The sequence below is a fragment of the Cryptotermes secundus genome, unplaced genomic scaffold (genome assembly GCF_002891405.2).
Source record: "Cryptotermes secundus unplaced genomic scaffold, Csec_1.0 scaffold599, whole genome shotgun sequence".
NCBI classification, from domain to species: Eukaryota; Metazoa; Arthropoda; class Insecta; order Blattodea; family Kalotermitidae; genus Cryptotermes; species Cryptotermes secundus.
The window spans coordinates 642,162-652,681 of NW_019730109.1; the positions used below are offsets into that span (position 1 = coordinate 642,162).

General features: G+C 36.8%; 1 protein-coding gene across 13 annotated transcripts; it reads right to left on the reverse strand.

The window, feature by feature from the left end:
• Positions 1-925: 925 nt before the first annotated feature.
• On the reverse strand, positions 926-10,470 carry LOC111866190 (ufm1-specific protease 1). 13 transcript variants are annotated; one of them, XM_023854905.2, is made up of 6 exons: positions 10,425-10,464; positions 7,086-7,281; positions 5,426-5,610; positions 3,602-3,772; positions 1,831-2,040; positions 926-1,681 (listed from the first exon to the last, which is right to left on the reverse strand). In XM_023854905.2, exons 2-6 carry the CDS (start codon positions 7,111-7,113, stop codon positions 1,478-1,480), a joined length of 798 nt encoding a protein of 265 aa, XP_023710673.1. In that variant the 5' UTR covers positions 7,114-7,281; positions 10,425-10,464; the 3' UTR covers positions 926-1,477. The 13 variants fall into 13 exon arrangements, with proteins under 13 accessions (XP_023710673.1, XP_023710674.1, XP_023710676.1 ...); XM_023854906.2 differs by having other exon boundaries at positions 10,416-10,445; XM_023854908.2 differs by having other exon boundaries at positions 7,086-7,270; positions 10,416-10,443.
• Positions 10,471-10,520: the final 50 nt, after the last annotated feature.

Genomic DNA, 10,520 nt, shown 5'->3' on the forward strand with positions numbered 1-10,520 from the left:
TTGACAATGTATATGATAGATACATATTTTAGTTATTTTAATGTGTGAACATGGCATGCAATGAACTGGTTTGACGTGGATAAGTAAGCACCTGAAGATGGCATTATTATGCCGAAACATGTAGTGCGAGGGAGAGAAGGAAATAAATGAGTGTATGCACTGCAAGACGGATTAAATAAATCATGGACTTAAATCAGTGCAACAGGACGCTAAAATATAACATATGTACTACTTCACCTACATAAATATGAAAATCAGAACAGACACAACATCAGCAAGCGAGAAAAAACAAGTATGCACTGACTGACAAAGCAAATACAATAATTCAGACTTTTGTACATCGAAGGTCAGTGCCTCCCTGAACGAACAACAGAATGGTCAGAGTTAATCAGTTCCTGTCACCACCTGCCTCACCTTCTTTTCATTTGCTCTTATTTTCACAGTGCTGAATGTGCTAAGATATTTGCCAAGTAATGTCAATTACTGCAAAATGAGGAGCTTCATAACTTGTACTCTTCACCAAGTATAATTAGAATGATCACGTCAAGGAGGATGAGGTGGGAAGGGCATGTAGCACGGATGGGAGAGAAGAGGAATGCATATGGGATATTGGTGAGAAAGCCAGAAGAAAGAGACCACTGGGAAGACCAAGGCGTAGGTTGGTGAACGATATTAAAATGGATCTTAGAGAAATAGGATGGATTGGATTGATCTGGCTCAGGATAGGGACCAGTGGAGGGCTCTTGTGAACACGGTAATGAACCTTCGGGTTCAATAAAATACTGTGAAATTCTTGAGTAGCTGCATAATTGGTGGCTTCTCAAGAAGGGCTCAGCTCCATGAGTGAGTGAGTGAGTGAATGTCACTTAATTGCCATTTGATATCAAATGCAACTCAGCTACCAAGAATGAGAACACATTCTACATACACATGATTTAATTTATTTTAGATTTTATTCTATTGATTAAATTATGCTTGAATTAAAACACTCTTATACATAAATGTTACAGTGTGTTTATAACATTACTGCATTATATACCCACATAAATTTAAAAATACACTGCAAGCAGAACTTCAAAATTCAAAATATATTTTCTTTCTTTCCTTCTTGGGATTAATGTTACTATCCATGTGGTATATGCTATATCTATTTTCCCTACTCTTCCCCCCCCCCAAGTTTATGAAAGATTAGTTTTATTTAAGATTAAAGACAAAATTCTTACAGAAATCATCTCAGATGAGATATGAGGTTTTCATGGTAGTGAAGATTCATACTGCGGTCTCACACGTTATGACACTGTAGTTTGGTAGATGGGTACAAACATTTCAGAGAACCACATCTCTCAATCCTCAAGGTACACATCTAGCATGGGTTATTACACTGTGTAATTTAGATGCATACTAACATTTCAAGGGAACATACTGCCACCTCCTGCACGGTACACCTGTTTCCTGAAGCTGGAGGCAGTATGTTCCTCTAAATTTTCTTAGTTCTATTTATTTTCTTCACTTTGATGACAGCATTATTTTTATCTCCACTGATGTTACCATTTCCAGTGCACAAAGGAAGACATATATTATAGAAAGAGCTGTGTACAAATTCATCTATATGTTGCCACTTTACCCATTCTTTCTTTTGCAATTCTTGACAACTTCTTGCTCTGCCACAGTAATGAGGATCCTACGGAATCAGAAGCATTAATCTATGTTTAGAACTGGCCAGTTTTTCTTAAGCATGTATATTAAATAAGAGTGAACTGTAATGAAGCACATCACTGATTTTCACAAAATATAAAGAAATCACACATATGTAATGTAATGTAATCTTACCACAATGAGAAGGTACACATCACTGTCAGAAGCATGTATTCCCATCACAGCTTTTGCAGAGCAATCCTGATCACCACCCATCATAAGAGGGCTTCCATATCTATTGAAATGTTCAATTAATGATGGCATATGTTGATTCAAATCTGAACCTTTAGTCACATGGATTATTTTTGATGACACACCATAAAGATGGTCCACAACCAAGCACACCTGATGGAACATTGAGATTTTCATAGATCACTGATAAACAAGCTATCTTATACTGTGTGTAACTTCAAACGTCAAGGTTAAGTTGCACTATATGTTGTAACATATCAGCATACATTGCAGTTGCCAGCTTTAAGGTCAATGAGACAGGAGAACGAAGAAACCCAATATACAGGGTGTTTCACGACTTTAGGGCATCACTGCAGGAGGTGATTTCCTAGTTCTTTGTGATCAAAAAAGTTCATATAAACATGTGTCCAATTTTTGATGGTTACGGAGTTATGACCGTTTTAAACTCAGAATAGAATGTAACGATTACTGACAATAAACAGAACAAAATAATAAACCAGCATAATACATGATACACTTAAAGTATGAATGTAAAGTTAACTTTGTGAAATTACTTTTAATTTGAATTTATTGGTGCTTAAAGCTGATTTTCGAAAATGCCACCGCTGGCCACAACACAGGCTGCCACTCAGTTGTGAACCACACGGGTCTGTGGCCGGACATACCAACCCACCACGCCTTAGGTATCTCTCAAGTGTTGAGATAACAAGAACGCTCTGTCTGTAGCTGGCTAAAAATAGCAACCTGTTAGATGATAAGACGCAGTTCACGCGAGGGCGTGTACAGGAATGAAAAAACGGTCATAACTCCGTAATCGGACACATGTTTATATGAACTTTTTTGATCACAAAGATCTAGGAAATCACCTCCTGCAGTTATGCCCTAAAGTCGTGAAACACTCTGTATATGAAGGTATCGTACTATGAGACATCAGCACACAATGCAGCCAAACCCCAAAAGCCAAAGTTACACATTAGACACAGGCTGCAAAAACCTGAGTACAAGGGTGCACTGATTTACATTAAACATATGTACCACTTGACCTAGAGCTGTCCTCATTATTATTTACTCCTACTCTGAGTAAATGCAGATAATAAATAATTTTTTTGATAAACTGTGGAAGAGTAAGACAGATATTTGCACATATCTCTCATGAGGGCTCTAACATTACAATTTTACCTTTGACTTGTCTGTTTTGTAGGGTTAAGTACATTTCCTATGGCCTTGAAGTCCCTGCAAGGTGTGTGTATTAAGTGCAGGGAGTAGGACGATTAATGATAAAGTGTATTTTCTATGGTCTGGAAATTTGTAAAAGGTGTATTTATTTAATGCATAGAATAGGATAATTAATAATATTACACGGAAGCAGTCTGTTTTAAAAAGCTATTCCCTTCCTGGAATAGAAAAAACAAACTGTATGAAGATTTGGAACCTGTATCACTGAAATATGAAGCTGAAACATGGGACTACCTTACTAGAGGAGTAGTTCAAATAGCTCTCTTATCGTAATATAGGAAGTGCCCATTCTAGATATGGTTGCTTTTCTAGTCACTATCACAGTATATAGTAGTTAAAATAAATAGCATTAAAATTAAGAAATTAAAGTTTACTCTTGTAATGAAAATAACTGGAAATGAGGATGGGATTCTCATCCTTTCCAATTTGTTATATTTCTGCCGAATATATGTGCATCATTTTAATTTAAAATACAAACCTCAAAGCTGCCAATCCAATCATGAGATCCCATGAAACCCGAAGGTTTATCTTCCAAATGAATCAATATCTGCTGAATAGCAGGGATGCTGGGCACTGCAGGGGAATGTTCTATAGTGCCTCTTATCCATGAACAGATGGTCTGCAGAGTGCGGTAGCCACAACCCCAGCCCTAGGAATTTGGAATCTGAATGTCAAAGAGTGTTTACAAATTTAGGGATCTGAGAACAACACTAACAGTCAGTAAAGATGTTCATGATGAAATTAGCAGAATAATAAACTGAAAAAGGCTTGTTACCATTCAGTTTACTTTAAAAAAATGCTGGAGATCTACAAAAGAATTTTATTAGTTCTGAGGTTCCCATGCTGGTGAATATTAAAAATGATCTTGTGGGATGATGATGTGTAGTCTGGTAGAGAGCTACTGACATTTTAGAAGAACTTTCTGCCCCCATATTCAGTGCAGAAGTTCTATGCCAAACATGGAGCATTATGTTCCTATAGAACATTGGTAACCATCTACCAGACTGCAAGGTATCACATAAAAGAAGACCAGTTTTGAAACAATTTTGCCAATTGTTCCATATGGATGTGATATGTGTGTAATGTAGTCACTTTCCTTTAGGGTAGGACATACATTACTCATTTCTGAAAACAAAGTTCATGTGAAGAATATTTGAACCTAAGAAGGAAGATGTAAGCAGACAACTTACGATATTACACACAAGGCATTTTGTAAATAATATGGGTCATATATTGGTGTTAGAACAGTCGAATGTAGGGGAGATATGATGGCTGCACATGTAACTAGGATGGGAAAGATAAATGCATACAATATGTTTGCAGAGATACCTGTTAGAAAAATTCTTCTTCCAACATTGGGCTTTGTATCAGTGGTGTTGAACCTTTTGGTTCTACTACAACAGGGTTAATTTGGTTAACTATGTTGCCACATACATTCGGAGTGGAAAAAAAAAAACATTGGAAAGGCTGTGAATACACATTTGCTCATCTGACCATTCAAATTGCAACAAAATGAGATATCAGTGGTCTAAACGAAAAGTTATCAGGCAATTTACTGTTGTTCTGCCATTCACCCAACAAAAAAACAGTAAATGGCACATAATACAGAGCTCATTAAGATACAAAACTTTTAATGAAACACAATTTGATATGGTCTACACAATCAAATACAATGGAAAACTTAGTTCAAGGCCACTGCCATCACAAGATGACATACATATATGTAAATAAACTTCCATGCTCTGAATAGGACTGAAGCCAGTTACTCTTAATAGCCAAAATCCCTTCCCAATTTAAACCATGTGGCCAAGATGCATACATTAAAAATAAAGAAGTACAAACAGTAGGGGCATGATGCAGCTGTACAACCTAATTACACATTTATTCATGTTCGAAGCAATTTATATTGCATTTTAGGAAAGATCATTTACATTTTAAAGCAAAGTGTCAGTCCTGATTGGATAAGATGCATCTAAAAAGTAAAAGGAAACAAGAGGATATGCACAGATGAAGGGACATTTTGGTGAGGGCAACAGAAACAATGAAGGAAGACAAATTTTAGAAGTGTATAAGAAATGGTTTGAAAAGCAATTAAATTAAGTCATGAAATCAAAACGAGTTTGAATGGAAAATGGGAAGTATATAAGTTCCACCCCTTTGCTGAAAGCTGTACACTGCACACATTTTGCAGTAAAAGAAACTGCTCTGTACTCTGTTTCTTAGCCACCTTCTCCAAAATTGGATTTCTGCATTTACACCTCATAGGTTAATTCTACAGCCATATACTACCCTGTGCCCTTACCTTGTCATTCATACCATCACAGCCATAATGATAATAATGATAAGATCCTTGAATTACTGAAGTAGTGCCATTTGTGGTAGGAGGCTCAGTACCCTCATGAACATTTTGTAACAGGTTTTCACTATAATTCACAGGAGTTGATGTCATTTTGAACATAAGTAAACATATGCTCTGAAAGAAAGCACCTGGGAATATGAATAATATGTAAATTACTCAAGATTAATAAATGCTTACCAGCCAAAGGTCACAAAAATAAATAAAAAACCTACTCAAAATAAACCAAATGTTACTTAATTCAGACTTCTTCATGCTTTATGCATATATACTCCTTGCAACAGAGTCCTACTGAATGTCTTAGTATTAAGAAACTGAAGTGAAACAAAGTGTTTCATGGATGCCCCATGCTCCAAAGTGGGAGCAACAGGGAAAATAAAGGGAGACAGATGCATGTATACTATTGATAAATTATCAGTAAATGATCTATGCACACAACTATCTTACACTTTTCTAACTTTTCCTAGCCCAGTGTTCATCTAAATATTTAAAAAGTCAATTCCTACCTACAGAAGACACCCTGCATTCCCATTTAATTGACCAACCAATTAATGGTGTTTATGGAAGCAGTTGTTTAAGAGAGTTAATTTCATCAGTATACTTCATATTGCCACATGTATCAGTGATTATAGATAGGGTTTGGATTGGTAATTTGATTTACTTGTCACTTACAGATTGTAACTACCAGTAACTATAGTGCTATCACTAATTCACACACTCAGCAGTTCACTGCAGTATGTACTGAGTCTTCTCAGTCTGCTGTATCTTCAGCAGTCGTTACCTGGTAATGGCTTCAACTGTGGACATTCCCTTACTCTGGGCTCCCAAACTATCCCTGTATCTCTGCTACCAGCTTCTAACAGCAATGGCTAACAAGGACTGAACCACAGCAGTCCTCTAACTCGCTCACTCACCAACTAACTAGCTCCACTCCACTGTACTCAACTGCATTGCACTCACTAACTGAACTGAACTCTGGTCAAGTCATATAGGCTGGGAACAGGCCCACAGAGAACACTGCATGCAACATCTCTTCTATTGTTGTGAGATGCCACTGCAGATGTGACATGTTCTCTGTTGCATGGGTATGGGCCATTACCTAGCAATGGGTCTGCAAGATACATTATATTAAAATAAAAAGTGAAATCACCATCCAAGTACATCAAATTTATTTTCTTTTTATTGATCAAATACTGTTATATCCCCAACATGTTTCAGTTATAAAATGCCTGAATCCAAATATTTAAGAAAACTTTTACAATATGGGTACATAAAACATTTAAAATATCTGAATCACTTAACTATAGTGCTAAACTTAAAATGGTTAAAATTAAGGTTATGTCCAAGTCCGCTGATATAAACTGTTATTTGATACAACATTGTCAAATTAGTGCTGTGCTGTGTATTATGTGTATCATGTATTACAGATTCTGACTTGTTTTTGTATGGTCTGTAAATATAACACAGAAATAATAAGTTCGAAGCTGATCATATAAAACAATTTAGCCTGTGGGCAATATGTGATTTATTTAATATTAAAGCAGGCAGTACATATAGTTATTACATATAGTTAAACCTTGTCACTCACACTTTTTGTTTCACATACCTGTACACAATATATCCATCAAGAGCATCAATGAGAATATACGACTTTTACAATTTTACAGTTTTAAAGAGATGTTATAGTCTCATTAACTATTCATATGCATTCTCCTTGTTGACTGAAGGACTTCGTGACATTCCTCTTAAGAATTTCATGATATTCCTCATATATGACAAAAGCAAAATGACCTGTCCAATATCTGATTTACATAAAAAAGATATTTTTTTGGGGTAACAATAAGAATTATCCACACCTATTTTCAAAGAAGAAAAACGATGGAAATACACTAAAAGATAAAAGTAAACTTGTTCCTGTGTACGACTAAGCAGCATGCCATTAACTCTTTGACTGGCGCGGGCGTGTTTTAACGCCCGGACGATGCCAGCCGTTCCCTGGCGTTGGCGTGTTTTAACGCTTTGACAATCTCTTCCCTTCTTTGCTCTCTTGGCACTCATCAACCAAAGAAATATATATGATAGTTTTTGTGCATGTTTGTAAAGAACCCTTATAAACTTTGTGGGGGTCTATATTACTGTCAGAACCGTCTGAGAAGGAAAAGGTCAGAAAATATTTCACATTCATTCATGTGCATGTTTGTAAAGAACCCTTATAAACTTTGTGGGGGTCTATATTACTGTCAGAACCGTCTGAGAAGGAAAAGGTCAGAAAATATTTCACATTCATTCATGTGCATGTTTGTAAAGAACCCTTATAAACTTTGTGGGGGTCTATATTACTGTCAGAACCGTCTGAGAAGGAAAAGGTCAGAAAATATTTCACATTCATTCATGTGCATGTTTGTAAAGAACCCTTATAAACTTTGTGGGGGTCTATATTACTGTCAGAACCGTCTGAGAAGGAAAAGGTCAGAAAATATTTCACATTCATTCATGTGCATGTTTGTAAAGAACCCTTATAAACTTTGTGGGGGTCTATATTACTGTCAGAACCGTCTGAGAAGGAAAAGGTCAGAAAATATTTCACATTCATTCATGTGCATGTTTGTAAAGAACCCTTATAAACTTTGTGGGGGTCTATATTACTGTCAGAACCGTCTGAGAAGGAAAAGGTCAGAAAATATTTCACATTCATTCATGTGCATGTTTGTAAAGAACCCTTATAAACTTTGTGGGGGTCTATATTACTGTCAGAACCGTCTGAGAAGGAAAAGGTCAGAAAATATTTCACATTCATTCATGTGCATGTTTGTAAAGAACCCTTATAAACTTTGTGGGGGTCTATATTACTGTCAGAACCGTCTGAGAAGGAAAAGGTCAGAAAATATTTCACATTCATTCATGTGCATGTTTGTAAAGAACCCTTATAAACTTTGTGGGGGTCTATATTACTGTCAGAACCGTCTGAGAAGGAAAAGGTCAGAAAATATTTCACATTCATTCATGTGCATGTTTGTAAAGAACCCTTATAAACTTTGTGGGGGTCTATATTACTGTCAGAACCGTCTGAGAAGGAAAAGGTCAGAAAATATTTCACATTCATTCANAGGCTGTGGTGTGGCTCTCTGCAAACTTTCATGTTTCAATGTTTATCACACGAATGAAAACTAATAAAGAGGTATGGAAAGTCATTTATTGCATAAAATATTGTATTTCAATTAGTTCCTGAAAATTTCGTTTTTAAAAACCAATTTTTCTTGAAGTTGTTTAGGAAAAAGTAACTATATGCATTTTAGCGACATAAGGTTTAAAGGGCCTGCCAGGACAGGGATGGGATTTAAATACCCTTCGTGCCAGTCAAAGAGTTAAGATGGGGCAATGGATGTATAGCTCCATGTTTACTTGAGCTCAGCATTAGATGGAAGTGAAGGATCAGCTTCAAGCCCCAGCTGCTTTACCCCCACAGAAAGCACCTTAATACTCACTGGATAGGAGGCTGAGTAGGCCCCTAAGCCAAAATGGATGTTGTGGTGAAAACAAAAATCTGTTATCCTTGTTGGGAATTATATCCTAACGCCCCAAAAATAATGTAAGTAAGAAACAGATAAAAGTAAACAAGTAAAGCTATCCCTGTAACATGCTGTGGATGCCCATAGGGTTGTAAGATGTTGAGGTTCCCACCTTTTCTAGACAATGGGCTCATAGATGGCGGCAAGATTGTCAGCCTTACGTGCTAGCTGCCCTTTATTCCCAGGAATATTCCTGGTACTCATTTCTGTTAGAGGCTGAGTCGACCCCAAGGCCATGGTGTGGCTGGAAGGATTATGTAAATTGAAGAAATTCATCTCATTGGGATTCGATCCAATGACCTTCCTGCTTGTAGATAGTGCCTAAACGAACTACACTACCCCGTGGCCACATAGAAACCAGTTACCTTACTTAAGTTAAACCGCTATTGAATATTGACAACCATGTTGATAAAAACTCAGAATGGTATGTTTCCCAGGCTACATACAATTTACATGTGTCCCATTCATAACACTATTTTCTGCATTTTGAAACTTGCACGATCTCACATTATCATTAGTCTGCACCTGTATCAGGCATGTTTGCTTAGTTAACCAAACAACTGTCAGTTACCCTCATCATCCACAATGGCACTGCATTTGAATGATGGATTATTACATCACATTAACTTATCATATTCTGGAATGGTAAACAAGCTGTTACCACCATATTTACAGATGTGTAACTAAATAATAGACATGTGATGATGCTTGATTTATGGGTACATTACAGTATCCAAAATTTTCTTTGATTAAGACCTCAGTATTTACAGCATGAGTCGTCACCTTGTAATAAAGGCCTTCTGTTCAAGGACATGGATTACTGCATTCAAATACATCAAGTCATGTAGATTCTAAAGGGTTCTGATGGTGGTATATAATACTCAAAATTCCCGGGTTTTAAACTTTTTCCATCGTCCGGTATTCTAGAAACTATAAAACACAACGTTTCGGAAACCGTTTCCATCCTCAAGTTACGGAGAAGACACCTAATCTGTCGTGTCCCTTAGAAAGCCCTAACCTCAATCACTGGACAACCCTCGTCACATTAGCTACAGCTATTTAATACTAGACATTGTCTCAAGCAGTCTCAAGTGATTAAACAGTCGTTGCCCCCTCACCTGAGGACCGAAACATATCCACTTTCCGAAACACTGTTTCCCAGTTTCTAGAATACCGAATAAATGGCAAAGTCCAAAATCCCTTCAACTATTAATATCCTCTCATCTTTACAAGCTTCATTTTCCCTCCAAAAATTGCGATACTAAATTTAACAAGTACCCATTTCAGTGTCAAACTTTCTGAAATTCTTGATGGGACAGGTACCCATTACATACTACAAGCATTGTGAGCAATAAAACACTTCTAACCCTTCTAACCATTCGTAACAGCTCATTATTCCAAGCTCGTACAGCCACAACGCTAACACGGGTAACACGCATACTACGCATACTACCAACATATTCTCTTTACCG